Raw genomic sequence first — 25,562 nt, 5'->3', positions numbered from 1 at the left:
ATTCGATAATATTACCTCGAAGGCGCGTAATATTGTGCCCTACGCGCGATCGCGTGAGTTTCTTTAATTTTAACTTCCTCTCTATATCCGCGTAGCGAGGGCGAAGGGGTACGTGAGCGATGATTACTTTGACGTTTCTTCCTAACCGCGCGCCGACGTGTTTTCTCATTTTTTCTTCTTTGACCTTCCCCTTCGATTCCGTACCTGCTCATTTCTTCTCACAACTTTTAGGAACGATAAAATCTCTACGTGAAAACCAATGAAATTTATTCGGAAATATATGTGAAACATAGGGGAAAGTTAAAAATGATTAATTTTGTCTTTAAAAAAATCATTGTTTTTTGGATACGTGTTACTAAAATATGTAATTTTATTTTTCTGCTCTCCTAATTGATCATTGAATTAAAAATCTCGTAGCAATAGTTTCCAATTGCAATTAGTCGATAAACAATGCTTTCGTCTATTTATTCGTAAATTGTCGATATGAAAACAATTGTCACCCCTAATTTGGCCTACAATATCCCTATAACTGAAGCGCAGCGCAGTGCATACAGTGTACGATCGCTTACAATTCATAAATATCTAATCTTCACTAAATAATTTATGCAACTATTTAGCGGACCATGTAATGTGCAGAATGAATATTATTCTGAGGTTAAATATATTGGGGTGCGGATAATATATAATATATGGGGGAAGGTATTAATAATATATATATCTACGCACGCACGGGTTTCCCCGAAATCAGTCAAACGAAGAAAACAATAGCACAAGAGCACAAAGCCTTTATCGAGCGTCGAGCGAATTAAATCCTAAATTATTCGCGGGCAAGGCGAATACCAGGATTCCGCCATAAAGCTCCGTTTGTTTCTGCGCGGTGGAATTCGTTTCGCGTTTGCACTCGTTTGCGTGAAATGTCGGCGAAGAAAAGCTGCCCCCGAATCTCGATTATACACAATGTAAATGTTGCGACTTTGTAATTTTCCGTACTCATCCTAAGCTTTGCATTATATATCATCTTTCTCTCTCTCTCTCTCTCGAATTATATAAATTATTGCACATTTTTATCTTATGATTTTGTATTTTATATAGGAAACCTATTCGTCATTTATATCTTAATTTCTCATTATATTTATAAAACTTTATATATTCAAACTATATTTAAAATATCTTTAAAATATCAAATTTCAGTAGAAGAGGAAAAAAAGCTGTTTGAATAATATTCTACACGTGGACTGATCATGAGAATTGAGACTGTGAAAGATCTGTTACGTCAAAGATCTGTTATGGGAGAAATATTCGAATGCTGTTTAAAATCCTACTCGGCATCAACGTTCGTTGGCATAATCATAAAACGAAACGAGAGGAAACTGCAGCTACGACGAAGCCGTCGAGTGCCGTTTCGAAAACACGAAATGAAATTAAAAATTGCGGAGCGAGACGTTTTATTTTCGCACGTTGCGTTTGTTGAAAATTCGTGGAACGTGCAGCCCATAAAATCTTTATGGAATCTATCCGCCTTCTTTCTTTTCTTTCATTTTTTATTTTATTTTATTTTTTTTTTTTTTGTAATTTATATTGTCGGATTTGAGTTTAACGACGTTATTGCGAGGCGCCGCGAAACTGGTTAAAGTTGAAATCTCCTTTATGACATAAAAAAAAACGCGTAAATGCTTTGTTCGCGTCGTTAATTTCTTTTAATTTCTTTAATTTCTTTTAATTGTTCAACTATTTAATCACTCGACTGTGGTCTTTCTAAGAGGTCAAAAGTTAAAAATGCCATCATCCGATTTATTATGACACACGAATAAAGTCGGAATGGTTTCTGTGGCCGCGGTAATTGCATTATTAACGTAGCTTTATATGAACAATAATATCATATGGTCCACGTTAACGTATTGTTCCGCGACGCTGCATTTAATTAATGATACATATCTAATTATTGGATAATTTTATCTAATTCACTCTGGCATTGCTTAAATGTTCACTATTATTGAATATTCATGATATATAATTGAGTCTCAAAAATGTCTCAAATTATATACAATTTCCTTTTATAAAGTAATTAATTAATTTTAATTATTTCTCGTTTCTATTAGTTTCCTTCTTAATATGCTCTATCGCGATATTTATTACACCGTTTGATTATTCTCGTTATTAGAAATATTATCCCAAAACACCCTAAATTTCTCTCTTTCACTCTTCTCCTTCTACAGTTTCTCTCTATCTGCTTTTCTGTCTCGAGCCGCAATGGCAGTAGATATAATACCGGGAAGAAATCGGCGAGGCGGAGGTGCAGCTCGTACTCTTAGATCTCGGCTCGTGCAACTTTAAAGTAGTTTGTGTCTACCGGGCCGCGGTGCATAAAGGTTCCATACGCGCCGTGTATGCGGGCGCCATAAACGTTCCTGGCTATACCGGGTGTGTTCGTTTATTTACGGCTTATGTATATATTGTATATACCCAATGGAGGAAGGGAGGAAGGGAGAAAGGGGGAGGAGAGAGGTTTTGTGCCTGGGTTTCCACTTTCTTGCTTTCCAACACGGCAGCCCACGTGCGAATTGCGCGGACTTCTCGATCAAAAACAGAGCGCGATTTATCGCGCCGGGAATTTCGAGACTGCGTGTGATGTGCCGTATCGATCGAACCTTTCCTCGTCCATTTTGGGCAGATGGTACAGATTCAGTTAATTCTCAATCATGGTAACGGTGACTTTTATAGACAAGTTTTGTCGCACTATTTAATCTTTAATTAATAACAATGTGATTTAAAACAATAGTTAGCTCGTGTTAAATTCGTCTAAAAGTCAATTGTCAAATTATACCGCGTTAGCATATTTATAGATAATGAATATTTGTAGAAATATAGTAATGCTAACGCGTCATCAGCGAGCGAAATGCTATTTCAACATGTAATTTCAACTGAAGCATATTTCATGAATACAAAATAACAGTTTAATGTATATAGATCGATTAACAGTTTCAATATATTAAATTATAATGAAGTTTATATTCCTAAAAAACACAAGACACTTTTATCGTGATTTGAATACTTAGAAATTCTTTATTGTTACATATGAAAAAAAAATATTTGGCTTCTTTCGCATCAATTTTTAAATTTATTATGTCAAAACAATAGCGTTCTTGAAGAATTTACTACGAATAAATCGTTTTTCAATATCGTTAATCTCAATTCTCGCACGATTATGTGAGATATGAAAACGCGAAAATGATTTCGCGAACGACAAAGGTCGCTCCTTTCTCTGCTGGTTTTCAGCTCGCGCTTAGTTCGCGTCGGCTCATTAGGAACACCATGTATTTAGGTACGAGCATTCTGCCGCGCTTTCAAACAGACCTCAAAGCTTTGACCACTCACACGTGCTAGCGAGAGTCGACTGCCTGCCTATCAAGGACAAAAAGATGGAAGTTGGTTTCGCAATTGGAATTTACTTACACGCTGAATCGAAAGCGTTATCGCTAACGAAATTTTTCTCAAGGCTCATCAATTTTTACGTAGCAAATAACACGGATATTAATCTAGGCAAACAATTGTCAAAGGTAAAACTTTTGTAAACATAAGCGTTGCTTTTGAGCAAAGCACTTTAATTAATGCGCCATGCAATATTAAAAATTACGATATGAAAAATAAATTTTTTTATTACATAAAGTTGATAAAATTACAATTACAAAAGAGAATGTGTACGCGAGTTTATATATTTTATTAATTATATTATTTTTCTTCGTGTTTTATTTCATGATTTTATGTAACATTCTTTTACATGCGTACATTCGCGCATATATATTGTACTACATAATTAAATTATTCTGTGCAAATTTAGTAAAACTATAATCTATATAAAAAATTGTTTAATTATTTAATTAAAGATAACGCGCGCTTCGATCTTCGACGGTTCGATTAAAAGCAATTTTCTTTTGCAGCGACCGAGCGGCCTAGTTTTATTTCGTCGATATTTCATTATTATCAGGTAATTAATATTTGCTTTGTTTCGCTCATCGACGCGAAATTTTTATTTGTCTTAGCCGTTAGTGATCGGAAAATGTGCGTTTTCATTTATTTCATATTTCGCTTGCTTGTAAAATGACGCGGATTATATTCTGTAGAAAGCCATTAATGAGATTTATGTGTCAAATTACTTTGTATTAATATTCAAGAAATGTTTGTATAACTGCAGCTGTCAAACTAAAAGAACTAGTATACATATAATAAAACCTCAAATTTAATAGCAATTATAAAAATTGATTATAATTTTTAGTTTAATCAAAGGAATGTAATTATTATAAGCATTCAGAAAACTAAAAAGATAATCAATTTATCATAATATGAATATCTACAAAAGGTTAGGTATAATGATAAAAAAATTGTACGCCAGCTAATTAGAATAAAAATAAAAACATTTTTGCAATTTTAAATAGAAACATTTTAATTGAAAAAACTGTACTTACTGTACTACTACAAAATAATTGCTTTTAATTTTCCATAAAAATAATAATATTAAAAATTAAATTATCCAAAAATTCAAAACTGAAAATATTAATACAAAATAAAAAATAACAACTGAATTAACAAAAATTTTGCGCTGTTAAACATTGTGTTGGCTTCTAGAGATTGTGAAATTCTAGAATATTTGAGAGTTTTTTCAAATATGTTAATTACGGCTGAAATAGATAATAATATGTAAAATATTTAATTGTTCAAAAAATTATTACAGAAAGAATATACGATACGAATAAATATATGATATAATTGTCTCACATAAGTTTAATGAAAAGTCTAAAAGATGAGTTAGTAATTTCATTACGATGAATGTTCTTTTCGCAAACTGATGTATATGTATATACATATATATACATATATTAAGTATTTAAAAACGTAATCCGCATAAAACTGCGATGTGATAGTTGATATTCTATTAGAGAATGAATAAAATCGGTCAACGAGATACAATTCTGAAAATGCTTGAAATCTAATTATTCATGAAAAACATCGAATTTTTATGAAAACATCCTCCGTTTTTATACTTTGACACAAATCTAAAAAAATTTTACTTTTATCGAAAGAAAATTATTATTTCGTATACTATCACACATTGTTGAAGACATGAAATAGAAATGATTTACTTTGTGATACTTTGTGTGTCAATTGCAAAATATCTCTAATAAATTTGTAGAATTTATTGGCATTTATTGACAATTGAATTATATTTATTTGTTTGTCAAGTTGATATTAATCGCAATAATAAATCGATAAATATACGAGCCAATAACGCAGCATAATAAATAATTAATTTATTGCTTTTAAAATTTTATATATGTTTGAATGTTTTACACATTCAATCTTTTATCAAGAGATACATGTAGAATATACATACATGTATATATGATATTTTTTAGAATCTTTATTTCGCGCGCAAGAAATTTCTTACTTGAACCCAGTCGCGCGAGTAATCTCGTTAGAAGGTTTTTACATAACTTACGGGACTACTTACTACAAAGTGCTAGAAAAGTTTTCAAGTGTTCGAGGATAGTTCTTGAAATGTTGGAGAGGTTGTTTTTTTCATGATCCGTATTTTGAACGGTGTGTCACATCGAATTTGTAGCACTGCATCAACTGCCCAAGTTCTCGCTTCTCTTTCTGTATATTTTTACATCCAGCCACAGAAATGCCGTTGAAAAGTGCAAAGTGCTTGCGAAAAGACTTTCTGAGACTCCTTTAACGCGCATCAACAGCGCGTTTAAAATATTTCGCCGTACGGAGGTTTTCATTTATCTTCCTTGTGTACACGTATATACGGTACATCATTATAGTACTACTAGTGAAAAGAGTAACTGACGTGAGAAGAGCTTTTATACGAACAAAGAGAGAAAAACAGAACATGACATATTGAATAAAAGTCGCACTTTGAAATGAAATAAATTCTGGAAAAATATGTATATACGAATTATTAAAGTAGCGATTAAATATTAGATGAAAAGAGCTAATATAATATTAAAAATGTGTGTGTTCTGTACCTGCCCGTGCGTACACGGACGTAAACATGATGTGCGTGCAAATTCGCCGTCTGTGCTCGGTGAACACAGATTGTCTCTTGACCGAGAAAAAGTCGATTACATCCTTTTGTACGGTGTTAATTGGCAGAACTAGGCGAACGATGGTACAAGAGTAGTAAAAGAAAAGGAAGGGAAAAAGCTGGGGAAAAAAGAGAGAGAGAATCAACATTTATTATTTTGGATCATAGCTTGATTGGAATAAAAAAATCTATCAAATACACGAATAAGAAAAATGAATATAATAAATACACACAAATGGTTTAATAATTGTTAAAAATGTGTCGAAACTTTCAAACTCTAAATTATATTTTCTTTTAATATTATATGTATCTTTAATATTAAAATTAGACAATTATATTTAAATACATATGCATATAATGTAAATTTTTCAGTATTAAATAGATTCTACAGTTTGTATTTTTTTAAAACTTAAAACTAATTAAATGCACCAATAATCATTTCGATAATAAATTGAAATTTTTATTCAGCTATTATTTTGCACGAAAATACGTAATCATTCGAGAAGGAAAACTAGTATTAACGTACATTGAAACATCGTATCAAATACAACGTCGGTATATTGATGTAATATGAAAGCGGATTTAACGCTCGAATAGTAATAAAACGCGCTTGTCTGCAAAGTACATATTCTTTATCGCCGAGTATCAGTATCTCCGTTTGCGAGAAGAGAAAGAACCCATTGCGAGAGATCCTCTCTATAACGCAATCAGCATTTTTATTCGGATGATATTATTCCGCTCGAGCGACCGTCGAGCGAGAAATTCCTCCTTTGTTGGGCGCGACGTTCGTTTCGCCGTTAAATGCAAATTTAATTAGAAACTTGTCAAACGGCGCGCTTAAGCGGAACAAAATGAATCGGAGTAGCGGTCGGCGAGAGGATTTGTATGCTTAATCGTCGGCTGCATTTGCACGCCCTCGTATATCCTCCGCAGCAGCGTCAATTTTTATCCGCCGCAGAGATGCAGTCCTTTTCGTCCCTTTTTTTTTTTTTTTTTTCCAGACCAACCCCGCGGCATCGCACGGCGTTTGCCGTCAATAAAAGCGCCCGCGCGCGTTCAGTTTCGCGACCGTCTTTAAATGTTCCTATTTTTGCACGAGTTCGTTTATTCACGCGCAGCTCAATTTTGTCGCAAACCTGCAGTACGCCGCTGCGCACATTTGCATGGTCGATCCTTTGATAGCGTGTCTGCATTCCAAGATAAATCGCGATTTAAGGGAAGTTTTCTTTTTTCAACGGCTTTTCAAATTATTTTTTACTCTCTCTCTCTCTTTCTTTCTCTCTTTCTTAATTTCTCTTTTTGCTCTTCACTTTTATTTTTTAATCGCAATTAAAGACTTTTTAAAAAGTTTTCCCGTGTCATTCTGTAAAAACGGGACAACGATAGATCTTTTTCGCCATGCAATTAGAATCTGCCACGAGAAAAAAGAACTTGGACCAGGCAAATTCGAATCAGTATGTTAAATTAATCGCCAGTTGAATAACTTTACGGTCGATCGATGATTATTAGCATCGCTATCCCGGTGATTAATAAAACTATTCGTCGTTTTTTCCTCGCTCGACAACTCTGCGTTGCAGCGTCATCGATAAGCACGTTGCATCAATCATCTTCATGGAGCATGCAAATCTCTCGCGAGGAGAGGGGAGATGGAGCAAGAACTTGCGATATGCGAGCTAATAATCGTGTCGTTAAATTTTAAAATCGTGCCCCGTAATAGCAATGTTTATTTAATACGATTGCAGGGTCGATGAACCGTCTGGTTTTCATTCGTCAACCGAGCCGCGCGGTCGTCCATTTCTTTATTTATTATTATATCCGACAAAAAAAATAAGGAGTAGCGCTCGCAAAAGTATATCGACCGGTTATTACATCATTATGCGTGATATATCGCGACCGGGACGCTGCGTTATTAATCACGGCACGCGGGAGATAAATTTTGATGCGATCGGTGCATGCGTACGGACGTAGGTCGCCGCGATAACGGCTGAAAAAAAATACGCGGCTGGATTTCGCTGAATTTATAACCGCGCCCCACGAATATCGCCGCATTAAAAGGTCTTCCAGCCCGGTTTTCCAGCGGTTTGCGCGCGGCTCGTTTATAAAATTATAAATTGCTCGCGATAAATTTAAAAGTTTCTCCGCTTATCCACTTCGTGAGAAAGTCATGTTGCATGGCTGTTCGTTTTTCCTTTTCGAGAAAGAAAGAGACAAAGAGAAAAAGAAAGACTGTTATTAATATAAAACTGAAAGTGCGACTATCATCATGTTTCCATTAAAATCCCTCGAATATTTACAGCATCTGCGGATATGTTTAATTTATTGCTTGTATTAAAAAGAAGAAAAAGAAAAAAAAAAAAAGAAATAGAGGCTTTTGAATATTCATCGCGTCTGACATCCCAACCTTTCCAGCCCAAGTACAGCCCTGCATCTAATCACGCTTTCCATCCTGACGCCCTACAAGCCGCGCGGTTTGTGTGCGTTTTTCTTTTTTTTTTTTTTTTTTTTTCCTTCCTGGAAACGTATCGACTCGTTTTTAACGACACGCCAGCCGGCGTGCTTTCATAAATTATACACATTCGCCGCCTGGTTTAACAACTCGCGTAATTTCTGCCATTACATACCGGCGCAAGCCAAACCGAATGTATTTCCGCGTGCTTCGTGTAATATATCGATTTTATGATATAAAGGGTTAATATACGTATTAAAGTTTTGTCGTTAAACGACAAGCGATTAACGCACTATCTCTGTACGATTGTATGAAGAAGATAAACAATTGATTAAACATTTTGTACAAATAATGATATATCTGTAAAATTTTTCATTCTTTCATTGAAACAGTTCAAGTTAATTAAAACTTTTAACAAAATCGGTTTTTTCCCTCAATTTCTCTTCTTCCAACTTCTTCCCCAGCCTTTTTCCTTGTCTTTAGAATCGAGATAGTTGCGACCTACAATCAAAAAGACTATATTTTATCTGGTTAGACCTTCTGCCGTGCCCTTCGATCCGTTCTTGCATAATAATTTTCTCTCTTTTCGTTTAGTTTTGCATTCGTTGAAAATATTCGACTATCAAAAGGATCTGCAAAAGCCAATTTCTATGATAAATGTTGTCAGACAAATGTTGCTTGCGTGGCGTTTTATACAAAAGAATGCAATGTACGCGGACGATTTTTCTCTTTTGTATTTCTATTCGAATTTATATCTTCGGTTCTTTTATGTAATCTCTCTTCACAATAATTTAATTTTTTTAATCATAAAAATGTCATACTTTCTTTATTACATACAATTTCCTTTATTAAAGGAAAGCAGCTTGCGTCAAATTAATTCGCACAGTTTACCGTTTATTATTCTAACTACATAAGTACTATCGCAGAGATTTGTGGGTGCAAAAAAATTAAATGTTTAATTTTTTAATTTTTAACGTTAAAAATTAAAAACGTAAAAATGAATCACTGTTGAAAGAAGATTTATAAATTGCGGACATGGTGAGTGATGTAATTGAAAATTCCTGTACGCTTTTCTTCTATTTAGTATTCTTACAATTAATATGGCATCCCGTTAAGAAACTTAGTTATTTTATTTTTTTTTTTTTTTCTCGTTATATCTGACACTTTACTTTAACGCTCTTTCTTCTTTCTTTTTTTCCTTTTATCTTCTATTCTTTCCTCTTCTTTCCATCGTGTTCGAAAGCTTACCCAGCAATCAAAGAGAGTAGTTACATCTCGTGTGCAATCAGTCTACTTTGTTTCCAAAGTTCCCACTCGCGCTCCAATCTGTTAAAAAACTTTCTTACGACTCTCTCTCCTTCAATTCTCTGTTCGAACGCGTTCTTAAGTGCAGTTACGTTACCAATTCAATCCTCGTCGGAATAAATCTGCCCATGTCTATCCGAGTAGAAACTGTCCTGTCAGTGTCGGATAAAGTTTTCGTTTTTACGCAAACGGGAAACACATCGCGACAATACCATCGTACATCTCGAATAAATCGTCTCGTATTTATAGGTAATCACAATTCGCCGATATTATTTGCAACATTTTCATCCGTGACGCCATCCTTTATTCCGTAATAACATCGTCCCGTGCAAAGTAAAACTATTGCATTCGCTGACGATCCCGGACTCCCGCTTCCTTCCTTGAAACTCATTATCGCGCGGGATAGGCAAGTGCCTTCGGCGCGCCTTCACAAACTTGCCTTTACATTCATTTACTCTACTCGCAAAGGCGAAATGGAAATTGAAAATTTGTTGGGACTCCTTTGTAATCCCTGCGTGCATCGCCCTCCCCTTATATTACTCGCTGCGTTTAATACCGCTTTAATTAGCCGTCGAATTTCCCTAGCCACGTTTTTCCCCTCCTCGCTAGCCTCCCCCCACCCCACCCCACCCCCCTCTCCTCTCCGCATTTTAATCACCGTGCGTAAAAACACCCTGCGCCCGTTAACTTCTAATATTTCCCACGTTCAAAAGACGTCTCGTAAAATAACAGCAAAGATGCGTGTGCTCTCTATTGTTACCCGGAACTCGTATAACTCTTAATGCGTTTTGTTCTACGGGATAACTACGGTGATTATGTTTACTACCGCTCGTAATATATGCACGAAACGCAAAGTGCTCCCTATGTATCTTCACTAACTTAGGAAAGCATATAGCATGGTGTTATAAAATCGAGAGGAAACTTGTGTATACGATAAAATTTAAATAATGTGCGCATTCGTAAGTATATAATTTTTTGTTTTTTCGCGAAATAAATATAAATTTAATAAACATAAATAAGAAAGAAGCTCTTAAGAACGTGTGCGCGGATCTCTGAGTAGATGCGTCCTGTACCTGGTCAGACATCGCCTTGCGCGAGAGACACCCTCTTCTCGTTCACCCTCCCTCTCGTTTCTCGCTGCGCGAACCCGCGTCACGAGACGACCTCCCCCGGTGTAACGAATACTAAGTACGCGGGTGAAAAATGTTTCGCTCCCTTGGCGGCCCCGCGCCATTTTCTCGGGTCGCCGGCCTCGCCCAGACGAATCACTGTCCGACGCAACAAACGAGCCGCGCATTATTTTTACGAGAGCTCCCGTATTTCCCCGGAGGTGTCGGAGGACCCGTTAGCCGCGTTTTTCCTACCTTCTACCTTATCGTTTCATCCCTTCTTTTCTCTCCTCTTCTCTCGTTTTATCACGACGGAGTACGGAGGCAAAATAACCATTCGAAATCATTAATGAGATGCTGAAAATAAATTGTTTATTTAAAAGATTTTGTAGAAAAATGAGACAAAATTGAAATGTACAATTTTTATAATATAATAATCTTTGCAAATTTGCTCATAAACTAAACGAACTTAAAACATTGACAAAAAGTATGCAGATTCGAATGGTACACACAATTTTGTTACGTAAATAAAATTCGAAAACGTTTTAAACTTTTTCTTTTTCTTTCTTTTTTTTATAGTTATATTCAGTCAAATATACGGATTAATTTAAATATGTAATCGTCTCTAATTTATTCATTTAAAATTTTCACGTCTGACGAGTTTCGCAACTGCAATTCCTGGCTATTGTTAACGCGTAACCATATGGTTACACTACCAAGTGCGGGGCAAAAGGGTTAATTACGTAATTGGAAGCACACTCTAGCTACCGCAGGACGGGTAATGTAGCCGAGCGTAAAACTGAACCGCGACGTAACACGAGGAACTCTTTGGACGCATTAAATGAACAAGATGGAGGAGAGAAAAGAGAGAGAGAGAGAGAGAGACGAGAGAGGCGCGCGATAAATCGAGGAAGTAGCGATAAACCTCGGGGAAACGGTCGGAAGTTAACCCGGCGGTCTTAAGTGATACGATTTAAAACGATCGCGACGGTAATGGAATGGACGAGTTTCCTTTTAACAACGAAACGCGTTACGATGCGCCGCTTTCGAAAGAGTCGCGCAAGAGTCGGGAGAGTTAACGACCTCGAAATACACTTCCGGAAGGATGCTCGTTTCGTCAGAGGGCGAAAACCTCTTCCTCTTCCGCGAGAAGAGTGACAGAAAGAGATAGAAAGAGAGAGAGAGAGAGAGCAACAACCGGTACCGCGCGGCGCGTGTTCCATTAACAGACGAACACCTGCGAGGATACATTTGCCCCGGTGCATTCACGTCTCCCTCACGTTGTACGAGAGGACGAGAGAGTACCTTATTCCGGTATCCGATACTCTGACCTAACGGCAGCATAAGCAAAACACTTCGACTTCGAGTCGCGGCGAACCGTAATTCAATCAGAGCTGGCAGCCGAATGGAAACCAGCGTCGCCGACACGAAATTGCACTCGCGCGAAAACCTCCGAAATCGATCCTCTTCGATTCCGACTCGAATGCGCTATATACGACAGCTCGAAATAGGATATGCGGGTTTTTTTTCCGTGTCGTATCTTGATGCGAATTCGAGGTTTGAAATGATACTTAAAATCTATAAGAGATTATAGAAAAAAAAATTCTATTAAATTATATAGTAATAAATTACAATTCTCTTTCTATAGTTGGGCGCGCGATGTAACTGGGTACTTTACGTCTATAAAATGTCCTCTACCTTTTATACCGTTGCACTTTCATTCCGTTCAAGGTGTGTACGTGACTTTAATTTCTCAGGACAGAAGAGCTTGTCCGTCATTGGAAAGAAAGAGCAGCGGTGGAATTGATATCTCGTGTAAAATATGAGCCTCTACGTTCAAAACAACTATATGGCATAAAATGTATCGCGAATAAATATAAAATGCGCGTTGTTACAAATATTTTTTAATTAAAAAATCGGGCGATACCGCGCGTCCAGGTCAATGGCTGATTTTCTGTACGTCGAGTTTTCTGCAATCAAACATCGTGTAAATAAACGTGCCATGAATTTCGCACAAGTAAATAAAATCGCTCGGCGATATTAATCAAAACGTATTAAAAGAGTAAGCTGTCCCATAATTTATAATATACATTGCAATATGTAAACATACCGCGCTATATTCTACAAATATTAATATTACGAATTATTGCCTTATCGTTGCGTATAAATATAAAATGCAAATATAAAATATAAATTCATAGAGTAATATTAAAATTAAAAGTCACTTACGAATCAATAAAATCGTAATACTTTCCCAGAAAATATTTGCATAAATTCATGAAAGCGGTAATAAATGACAATTAATATAAAATTATATAATCGATATCAGGAGAGAAAATTTAATTGCATAATTAACTCGAAAAATTTAGTTTTTCTCAAGGTTAAAATTAAATTTTACGACTGCGCGAGATCAATTGTTCGAAGAGGGATAACTACACGATCGCAATCTAAAAATCACAAAGACGCCGAGTGTAAGGGGTGCTCGTGCACAGATCAGATATCGCATTAATCGCGGCTTATCCGGATATATACGTCAGTACGAACGGACACTCGGCCCGCGTTCAAATTTACTCTGTTTAACCCCTCTCAGTACTTACCCTCGTCAGGATAATATGCGTGTCCCGTATCCGAGAGGGTCGTCTTTACGTTGATTAGATATACATGGATAACGGTTGAGAGGAGGTACGCCTCTGTCCTTAGAATAGGAGCGATGGGCAAAACGAGATAAGTAGAAACAGCCGCGTGTGGTCAGACCGCGGATGAGTGGCTCGGAAGATGAGGGTGGATTAACCGGCGGTTACAAATGTTAAACAGACGCGCTCAAAAATCGATTTACATTTCAGAGAAACGTGTGACGATTTAGTCTCTTATTTCCAACCTACGCGCTCGTTTTAACACGCGAATATACATAATTGAGCAAGTTTAATCGACATCTCTTTCGAAATAATTAATTTAGTTTTCAAGCACAAAAGATATTTTTCTCCTTCATTTTTCTTACATTTGATAAGTATTGTTATAAAATATTATTAAATAATATTCAATTTTTTGAAACATCATATTAATTTACTTACACACTATTTACTTATGCAAAGCAGTAACTAAGTCTCTTTCAGAGAAATTAATTTAGCTGGCGGCGCAGTCATGGTACGACGCTGATTTCGATTTAAGATGATTGAAAGGAAACGTTTTTAATCTCCGTGTGCGAGTTGTAAAATGAATCCTCTTTTAGAGGTTTTATTTTGCAGATAAATTGACTTAGTAGAAGAGAGGAGATTATAGCGCGCCCGCTCAGGTAGTTCGTGAAAGAGAAATCTGCGTCAAAAGAATGAATAGCAAAGGCGAGTTCAGGAAAAAGCAGCTGATATAACAAGCGTCTCGTAATTAAGTTCGTGATAATTGCGCTTTTAATGTCTCTCGCATCTGCACATAGAACTCTTGCTCTTTGTTTTCCGATGTTCGACTTGAGATGATCGAACATAAAGGTCGGTTTGGATGAATAAAGTCTATTGTCTTCGTTATGAGACGAGTAAATATATTGATAAATTATTGCTATATTTTATATAAATTTTATAATAAATTAAATTAATAAAAATAACACATTTTTTTTATATAAAAATAACAGTAGTGAAATGAAATGAAACAATTAAGAGAACAATTGTTTGCGAACAAAATCTAATAAGTTCGTAAATGGTACGTACATATATATATATATATATATATATATATATATATATGTACGTATATATAGAAATATTTAAAATATAAATATTGTTAATAGCGAGATCGATTTTACATGTAGATTATTCGTGGTGTGTTTGTAAGTTATTTCTACAAATATCGGTATATTTTAAGCTTTTAAAAATGAGAAGAGAAAGAGAGAAAGATATTCACTTTTATTTACAATTTATAACTTCATATTTTTTTGAAAATGTATTTCGTTTCGCAAAGATAGCATCCCCGGGATCGCATCTCGTTTCGATTTCACGAACATCGAGCGTTTATTTCAGGCATCATAAAAAACTAAAGCGAAAATAATGTCGCTATCACGAGAGAGGAATCTTTCTCCTTTCACGAAGCCGCGCGTTTCTACCAAGATGCATCGCAAGATTCTGTACCTATATAAACGATAATACTGACGGGCCCACATAATTTTATCGTTGTCTATGTATCTCATCGAGGATTTCATTGTATGACATCTCTCTTTGATCTTCTACGCCCGGCAGGCGTAATCCCGGATTTCAATCTGATTCCTTTCCTTGAATAGAACTCACTCCGTGCATCAGTGGAATTGCATCAAGTACGCAAAAAGCCGCGATAATTGCTGGAATTTTACTGAAATTTCATTAACGATGAAAGTCGAGATTTATCGATTGGTATTTATCTAAAATCGCGCGCGCGTTAAGAAGCTTACCAATTTAATGCGATCGCTTATCGAGCGTCGAGAGTGTCGTAAGTTTTGCGTATCATTACAGCACTTTACCTTAAATACCGAATATCCCTAGAGTCTTTTTCGGTTAAAATCCTAGCTCGGCGGTTTAATAGTCTTGTATTACACACGCGGTGCCCTACATTTCTAGCTAGGACAAATGGCATCTGCGAGATTAATCCCGTCTCGTTCCGTTCGATCGTTAATCCTGTTCCGAGCCTAATCCTTACGTTCCAGCCACGGTCCTCGTCATTCACGCCAATCTCGACGTCCACTTCTCCATTTCCCTGGCCCGTCAATAGCCAGTAGATCTTCAAAGTTTGCCTAATGAGGCTCATTCGACACGGCTGAAAGCCGTGCCCGGTACACGCAGCATCGGAGCACCGATCCCATTATCGGGCCCTGACCAACTCTCCTCTCCTCCTGTCCGAAACCGCCGCTTACAATTCCTCTGCCTGATCTATTCTATCCTGCCGTTGCCATTGTACGGTCCACGTACGTTTCCGTAATGAGCCACTAATTGGCAATTGCGTCGAATTGCACCCTAGACGCGACCGGCAGAATCCTATTCCGTGCCCCGTTACACGCTCGTGCTCCCCTTTTTAGACGACGTGACCGCTCTTGCATGAAACGAGTCGTGATATCCGCCCTATGGGACTGTAGGCGTGATAGTTGAACGTGACATTTACCGTACAATCGCACAGTCCGCTATTCGAAATCGTACAAAGTGTTTTGGAAATGCAACTTTATGTATGAATTTTTCGCTCGTATTATATATATATAGAAAGGCATCAGAAAAATATACAAATGCATCTTTTTTTATCTTCAAAGATCCGCAAGGCAAATCACTGTCATCTGCTCTGGATTATTTGTCTTGTGTCCAATAGACTTTAATCGCTTAGCAGTTAAAGGATTAAATTATTACGCCCTATTAAATAAGAATTGTGACCTGAAAATTGAAATGATTATCGACGAGAAAACCCGGCCTCAGTGCAGGAGTAATGCCACGCAGGTGGTCTGCTATAATAAATTACCCGGTAACGGCGAGAACTGCGACGGTCAGGTGCACCGGCAAAAACCAACGAGAATGGATTATTAATTACAATATTACGTCGACGCGCCGCCCGAAGAGACCGAAGAGCTCGGGGCGGGGGTGGGCTTAGTGATGGGGACAGGGGGGAGGGAGACGTTGTTCTCATCCACGGTAATGCACATTGTGTCGACAATGAGATTCTCGTTCGAATTAGGTAATTGTTGGTCATGACGAAATGTATTTTTCTCTCGTTGAATTCCGATGTGCAACGTGCGAAACAGCAGTCGATGACGCAAGATCGGCTGGCTCCAATTGAGCTCTGATTTTCGGGACGATTCGCGCGGGTACAATCGAATAATTATTTTATCACAGGAAACGAAAAGGGGATCATTAATGGCACATTCCTGTCGGGTATATTAATTTTCGTCGTTAATCGACAGCGATTACAAAATCCCCGAAATTCTGCTAAAATAGATTGACGGTAATTAGAGCAGTTTGTGGCAAATATAATTATTCCGATTATATCAAAAGCCGAAATTAATATTAATATTCTTTCATAACGATTTTGTCAAATTGGTAGAAAGCCGAGTGTAGCTTTTAAGCAAAAATCATCGATAAATTTATAACGCAAATGTAAAATATTATTATCTTCTCAATGTTGACGGTCAAATAACGAGAATAAATAAACAATTAACGTGACGTTTGTAGAAATTTTCATGCAAAAGAACGGAATTTTATGATAAAAAGTATACGCGAGACATCGCGATAGATTGTAATATTACAAATTGAAACAATTTTATCTAGACGTTTTATTTAAACGATGTCCGCGAGATGCTCTTTTTACGAGATCAACACTTTAAACGAAAAACTGCAATCGATACAGACACACAGAATAAAGTGCTTCATGTTCAATTAATCCAACGTATATACGTTTGTACATTCGATAACTGATGTATTTTAATCGAGAGCGATTCTCTCGTAACAATTATCATCCAAGTTACATATACCGATATTGCCGAGAATACAGCATTATCAATTATCCAAGGACGAAACACGATAGTTATACATCGGAAAAAAAACGAATATTTAATCATATGATTGTCGTTAATAATTATGCAAAGATCGATATATACGTCTCTGAATGAAAATACTAACGTTTCATTTGTTAACGTCCGAACTTGATGAATATTTGACCGTCGTTAAAAGTCTCATCCGGGACTTCCCTCTATGGTTTGTAAAAACTTCAACCTCCGACAAACTTCCACGGACTTGCTCAGTTTCCAAACTCTAGTAACTTTAACGTCCATTTCTCACTTGAGTCACCTCATTAACTTCATCTTGCAATTTAAATTCGGATCTAATCTTGCTGCTTCCGTTCCGATATTTGTTTCGGGAAACGGATGCGATTAAATTAAAATGTTTTGAAGTTTTCTTTCTGCTTTCTATATTTTCATCATTTAATTCTTCGCGCGTGGAATGGATATGTCGTTCAAAAAGTCCCTTTTAGACCCTCTTCTTTTGTTATGACATCAAAAGTTTACTCAATATATTTTATGGGATTCTATTCTGAATTCCATTGTAGAATAAAAAGTTTGCGACAATAAAACTAACTGTACTTTAGATATTGTCATGAAGTAATATTGATTTTATTACTTTCTTTTAGATCGCTAGAATCAATTCACATCACTCGTATTCTATAAGAGTATAGTTCGTTTGTGACTAAACTCTTGCGATGAAATATTTACGCTAAATGCTTTCTTTTTGTATTTTTAATGTTTATTATTATGTAACGATTGATTTAAAAATGCTACGCCTATATATATATTTAGGATTCGCATACGCTTCTTATATCTATTTGCTATCTATGTATATTTTTATTATTACTTAATATATTCTTAGAGGACTTGCTGTAGATGAATGCTTTTCCTACCACTTATTATTACCCGTTATTTTACGCGCGATACATAATTTTTTTTTTTTTTTTTTTATTTTACTCGGTTCGCGAATTATACGTCGAGGAGGAGAGAAATTTATTCCGCTAGAAAGGCGAGATATCAGAAGCAAATCGACTTACAATTCAAGCAGACCCTGCACGAGCGCGAAATACGTGACCACTAATTCCGTTTGTCATATCGATAATTAATAATGCATGGCTGGAAGCGGCGCGACGACTGATCGGCGAATTAAATGCATTAACGACGATAATCGGGTTGCGGTGAATGCCAAATCGAAAATACACCGGCGGAGAGTTATTGAATGCAAACGAGGCCGCGATCAATCATCCGGCTCAGCTACTGGCTTTCGACGTTAGTAATGACGCCGTTCCGGTGCTTTGCATCGCTATCACTGATTAGGCAAGGAAACAAAACGCGCGCGAGCTCTCACGTCGATAAAAGTAAGGAGAATTAAATGAAAATGGCGTAACTTACGTAACTACTAAATTCAATTTACATTATTTAGCGAGAGAGATCCGTGCTTAAAGATGGACCAGCTGTGCGAAAAGTTAATAAATCTAATGCATCTCTAGATTCATGAATTTGATATTGTGCAAAGTACTTTTAGCCTTTTAAAATATAATTAATAAATTAATTTGTAAGTTAAAGTAAAGAGATTTGTCTTGTAGAATTAAAATGTTTACTTTTCATGAATTTCTGTGTCGCTGTAAAAAAGTTTGACATAAGATATTTACGATTTTGACATTAAATTATATTCTATAGAATAAATCTTTTTATTTTAACTCACAAATTAATTATTAATTTCATATTTTAAAAAGTGCTTTGCACAATATCAAATTCATAAATCTCGAAATATGTATATTAAATTTATTACACTTTTGACACACTGTTATCGAGTTCCTTAAAATCACGAGGCTCAGAAAGTTGATCGGCAATGAATCGCAATACACATTAAAAGCCGTGAATTATTCTCCTTTGAAATGCTAAATATATCGGAACCATTGAAATTCTGGCGATATCGATTCAATCTATTCGGGTCGGACGATAAACGCCGTATTATTCGTCGATGACGGCGGTAATAAAAAGTACAAACGTAGGAATCATTAGTTTCTCGTTAATAATCCAAATGATGCTTTTACCAAGCATTTACAATTTATGGTACATCCTTCGCGATTTGAATTTCCAATTACCGTTCCTAATTGACACCACTATCCACGCACACGCAGCCACACGTATAGCGTAGAAATTCACCTTCTATTTCCATATCTGTTCTGTTTCGCCATATGCATGTGCGTGTGCCACGAGACTGCGGAATAATTCCCGTGCCATTCGAACTCGCGCAGATATCGTGGCGGTCGTCGTTTCGCTTTTCCGACGAGAAGAGGAAACAGAAAGAGAAAGAGAGAGAGAGAGAGAGAGAGAGAGAGAGAGAAAGAGAGAGAGAGACTCTCTCGAAGGAGCGGAATGAATAATTGCGCGTCGCGAACGGCGACGGCGGGCTGTCGGATGGCGGATTTGATTTGCAGAGGAAAGGGCGGCAGCCGACGACACTCGCGTACAACGATAACGCACCCCTTGCTGCTGCTGCTGATAGTATGCGCCACGTTAACGATATCCCACTGCTGCTACGTCTTCCCGAAAGGTATTCCACATAGCGGGCGTATAACAAACCTCTTCATTTTCCATTCTCGTTGTTGTCGTCGTCGTCGTCGTCGTCGGCGACGAGGACCTCGGCGATGGGATGGCGCAACCGAGCGCCAAATTACTCCGCGCGAAAGTATCGAAACTTTCGTGCAACTTTGGAACGCGCGCGCGTTTATGCGCCTGGCGAATTAACGAGTAGGCGAAGCTGTTGTGAGTCATTTTAGCGTGTTTCGAAACTGAAATGCAAGTTGCGCGCGAATATTTCCGACGAATGTTAGCGCTCTTCCTAATTTCCCTCCTCGATTGCGACTCGAAGTGGAGAAGCATATATGTATGTATAATGCAGCCTAAAATCATTGATCGACAAACTTGGGCGTTGAACCGTGCGAGGTGTACGTAAAGAATTTTTGCGAGAATATATACTTTTACATTATTAAAATATTTTATAAAGTTATGTAACTTGTGCAGCATATGCTACGTAATTTATAAAACTCGAGAATTCTATTTATAATTTTATGCGTCGTGTAGTGTAGGAAAAATTTCTTTTTCAATATAAGTGTACGTATAAAATATATACGCACATCAATTCTATAATATTGTTCTATTTTGAAGAGTTACCATTGCATTTAAATTTTATTTAATTTTTTTTTTTTTTTACTGTCTCTTTTCTTTAATTTAATTTTGTATATTAAAAAGGTTGTTTAAATCCCAATTATTTGAATAAATAAATATCAGGATGCAGGGGCAAATAAAATTATAAATAGATATTAATTTTAAATTTTATCGCGAATAATAAATTGTCTAAAATGAATAATGAATTTTCTCAAGTACAAGTAATTTTAATTTTTTGCGATAAAAAATATATATCCAGAAAGCTTTACAGGACAACCTCTTGCGTGTCGCAGATAAATAATTTATGCAGTAACCGAGCGTATATAAAAACCATCATGTCCACCTTCGTCGAGAGATATATCCCGTTGGTTACGACGCCACTCTCGACGGAAAATAGTTCAGTCGGGGACCGCAAATTTCGTTCATGCACGCGCGATAAAATTTTAACAGAGCACGAAACCGCATGCGAACTCTTTTGGGTCGGTCCTTAGGGATCCAACAGGGTTAATGATCCGGGACGCTGAACCCAGCTACGTCTGGTCCGCCGGTCCTTTTTTTTTTTTTTTTTTCGTCGCGCCGCAAAAAATTCGGCGTGTAAATTTCGTCGCGAATGAATCCCGGTGGACGATAGTTTATTCATCGCGAATCGCACCGATTTAATTTCACGGCGCGTTACGGCGCTACGCTAGGTAGGTTGGTTGCGTCGCGCGTCGTGTTCGCAATTACATTTCGGCGGTGTGGATTCGCGTTACAGGGAAAAAATATCGTTGATTAAGCGCGCCGCGCGTCGTTTTTTTCCAATGTACACACCGCCGCTGAAAAACAGATTTTCGCATTTTTGCCATTTAACTGGGAGAGCCAATATCGCGTATCACGATGATGCCTGATTATCATAAAAGGAAGCGCGAATAAATAATAAAGTTAAAAAAAATTTTTTTTAAATAATAAATTATTAGATTTTTAGACGGTACAAGGATATAGATGGATATTTCAAAGGATGGAATTTAAGAATAGAGATATTTAAAATTTTTGCGATATTTTTTTTTTTTGAAATCAAAAAGGAAGACAGATACATGCGCAAAATTCACGAGTCAACGTACCGTCGGGACGAAGGTATCTACATTTACGCTTGACATTTCCGTCGTAAACCGGTTCGACGATTCCAATCCCGCGAATACGAGAGCATTAAATTGCACGTATCGCCCGTGATTGTACTCGGCAAACGTACGCCGCGGTGAGGCGGTACCCATCCTATTCGTCATTGGCTTTCGTCTCGTTACTTCGAAATCGAAGCTGTCGGCGGCTTCCATCAACGGGATTGACCGTAACATCGTGTGCTGCCCTCGTCAACGGATTATCGCGCCATTACCAATCCGTTTCCGGTGAACGCACATTATCGCACGGAATAGGAGAGACGTGCGTCTTGCGCAATACGTGTCCAGGTTCACTGTTTGATGTTTGATTGATTGATAATCATTGAGTGCAATTTAGTATTCGAATTTATTTGTCGGAATTGAAAAAGCAGAGTTCTTTTTTATAAATGATTTTAAAAATTAATTCTTTAAATGTTAATATTTTTTTTTACATAATATTAATATGACGAAAGCCTCTGTGCAAATGCATCCATTGTGTAAATAAATTTATATATACTTGATAATATCATATTTTAACGTTTTATCGAATTATTAATTGTGAGTCGTTCAAAGAAGAAAATTAAATGCTTTTATATTATATTGTGTTAGATATATTAATTTAATTATCGTGGCGCTAATTAATGTGAGATTTTGATGCTTTTTTTTGCAGAAATCAAGGATCCCTGCACGAAGCTGAATTGTTCGCAAGGCTCGCAATGTGTGCGAAGCAGAGATGGCAGGGAGGCGACTTGCGAATGCTTGGAATCTTGCCCAAATTTAGGGGATCACGAGGGTTCGGGACCTGTCTGCGGCACGGATGGGATCGACTATCCGACGTTATGCGACCTAAATCGAGTCGCATGTACGAAAGGTGCCAACATCACCGTGGCATTTCGCGGCAAATGCGGTAAGTGTTTCTTCGTCCTATCTCGCAAACAAGATCTTGAGATAGGTATGTACTATTAACGTAATAAAACAGAAATAATTGGTTACTGCAAGATTTATTAGTAATGCACAACAAGACTATAATTATTGTATCCAAGGTTCAAATCATTTAAAATAGATTTTTAAATATCTCGTCTTTAAACACAAGTTTATAAAACACAGAATATTTGTTATATTTGTTGTAAAAATTATGTGTACAGGTTTTTAACAGATGTTACACAAAAAAATTAAATACATCAAATACATATATATTATAAAATTAATGAGTAGATTGACATTTTGACGAGTAGCTTACTAGTAGTTAACAAGTGCAGTTTGACTTTACCAGGATTAATTTCTAGATTAATCGTGAAATAAAAACATAATAAATCAAAGGATTAGAATCGAAATTTTATGGGAATTGAAATTAAAACTTAAGCTCGTAATTTATTTCTTTGACATATTAAACGATCTAAAATATCTTTATCACCAGAAATTATGCCACTTTTGTTTTATTTTCATTACTTTTCATTCATTCTCTGTCATAAATTTAATTATTCAGTAGATGTGTGTTTTGAAACAAATTGCTTAAATGAATGAATAAATCTGCTATATCACTCTTTACCATTATTTTCTTTTAGACCATATTTTATTACAATTACTTGTGTCTTGACTACAGCAATTTGTCATATGGTAGAGAGAGAGATCCTGACTAATCATTTCTAACCATCTTTTATTCATTTATATTTATATCATTCTTTCTTTTTGCGCACCCTCACAGAGTCTTCTATACAGCATGGCTCACACACAACTTTTCTTTACTTCTTTTCAAATTTACTTTTCAAAATTAGAGAGTCAATTTTTCACTTCGCTAATAATGCTAATAAATTCCGATTTATTCAAAATTGAAGAAAATATTATCATTTATCGTTTAATATTTAATACTCTTATTTCAATTAAATCACAAATTTAATTTTGATTTTAAAGATAAAGTTTTCTCGATATTAAAGAGAAAGATTTAACTATTAATTTAAGTCTCTTGAAATTTATTCTCTATTACGAAATGTTAACTGACTCCTCAAATATTGACGAAACGCATCCTCGATGAAACGACCGCTATTTCCCCTTGGAGCAGCTACGTGTAGTCTTAGACATCCTATATATCTGCCGCTTAATACGCTATATTCCGCACAGCTGTCATCGTTCGTGTCCACAGGTAGTCGTAGGCACATTCACGAACGAGAGAGAGAACTCTTCCCCTTGCTCCCTGCCACGGAAACAGTATAAACTTGGCAAGCGTTTAATCAACCGAGTAGTAAAGACAAATGTTTGATCAGACAGGTACCGGGAGTAGGCCGTGTTTGCTTAGGATTAAGTAAGTCCATCCTGCGTCCTTCTCATCCCTTTTCGCCCCTTCACATGGAGCTCGTCGGAGCTTCTTCGTAAGGCTGATACGGTATACGGTAACGGTTACGGTAATCGTAGCCAGCGGTTAACGATCTAGTTAAATATGTCGTCAAACGATCCCAATAACCATTAAGGACATATGCACGCAAATGTAGGTCTATATGCAAATGGCAAATTTTAAGCGATTTGATGCTAACGCCGGAAATGTAGAACAAAAAGTGACGGAAGTACACAAGTATCGTTTGCACCTGATGCAAACGTTTCCAGTTAAAAAACATTGTCATCATTCTACAATCACGTATTCTCGAGAACAACATTCTTGCGATTAAGATAGATTTTTCCTTCCTTCGTCTGCGTGTATTTTTTTTTTTTTTTTTTTTTTTTCATTCAAAAGTTTTGCGAGACGATTAACGATTAATCGATGATAGAAATATTCTTCTTCGTCGTAATTCCACGTTTCGAGAGAAACTCTTGTATCATCGCTTGCATCGAATGAAGAGAGAGAGAGAGAAAGAGAGAGAGAGAGAGAGAGAGAGAGAGAGAGCGATGTCATCGTGCCTTTCAAGGTCTTCGCCTTAATGGGATTTCTCACCCCGCTTCTTCTCTTCTATCGTCCGTCTGCAGCCTTCATCGAAATACCGACCACGATCCGAACACTACGAAGACGAGGGCGCAGAAGGGGCGGTTACGCCGGCGCGTTAACTTCACGCGACATTACCCTGATGTGGATTTCTTTGTATTATCGGGTCGGTGGCACGACGTGAAAGCCGCTGGAAGACCTTTTCAGTATGGACGACGGACCTGCCGTTCGACGGCGAGAATCTTCCGTGGAACGTGTACAAAGACGGGCGATGCAATGCGATGTATCGCGACGCGAGTGACTGATGAGGTCCTCGTACATTCCTTGTATTATACGCGAATTATCGTTTAATTTAGCGGAGAAGTGACAGCCATGGAATATCAATTGTGTTTAATAATTTTAATAATTATTAAATATAATATATTTCATAATTATTATAATATATATATATATATATTATTATATATATGTATTATAATAATTATTAATATATATTATTATAACATTTATTATAATATATTATATTTAGTAATTATTAAAATTATTAAACACAAGTTATTAATATTCTATGGCTGTCACTTCTTCTGATACCAATTTCAGTAAAATATATTAATTATGTAAAGTACAAAAATACAGATACATTATTGTAATTACTGTTTAATATCGCAGATTAATTGAAAGAAAAAATTACTCGAGAAAGTCTTAAAAGATTGTCGATTTATCGACGAATCGAGTACCAACTTGAGGCGATTTTCCGATATGAAAGACGCTCTCGTAATCGATTTGTGTATACACACGGCGAGAGTGTCTGCATTCTAGTTACTTCCCCTAAAGCAACTTCAAATATCGATCCTTTTTAGTCGCCTTCCTTTCATGTGCAGATACTGTGCGCGCATACCT

The 25,562-nt window shown here is 36.6% G+C and overlaps 1 protein-coding gene and 1 pseudogene across 6 annotated transcripts in view; one reads left to right on the top strand and one right to left on the bottom strand.

Moving 5' to 3' along the window:
- LOC140672698 (uncharacterized) overlaps positions 1–15,712 on the bottom strand; it is a 55,102-nt pseudogene extending 39,390 nt beyond the window's left edge.
- Positions 1–25,562, top strand: part of LOC140672493 (agrin) — a 335,476-nt gene that overhangs the window by 273,351 nt on the left and 36,563 nt on the right. For all 6 annotated transcript variants that reach the window (XM_072904689.1, XM_072904691.1, XM_072904693.1 and 3 more), the window contains one exon: positions 22,422–22,658. In XM_072904689.1, coding sequence (XP_072760790.1) covers positions 22,422–22,658 — 237 coding nt within the window. The remainder of the gene's footprint in view (positions 1–22,421; positions 22,659–25,562) is intronic.

The sequence above is a fragment of the Anoplolepis gracilipes genome, chromosome 13, assembly GCF_047496725.1.
Source record: "Anoplolepis gracilipes chromosome 13, ASM4749672v1, whole genome shotgun sequence".
Lineage (NCBI taxonomy): Eukaryota > Metazoa > Arthropoda > Insecta > Hymenoptera > Formicidae > Anoplolepis > Anoplolepis gracilipes.
This window is presented reverse-complemented; position numbering and strand designations above follow the sequence as displayed.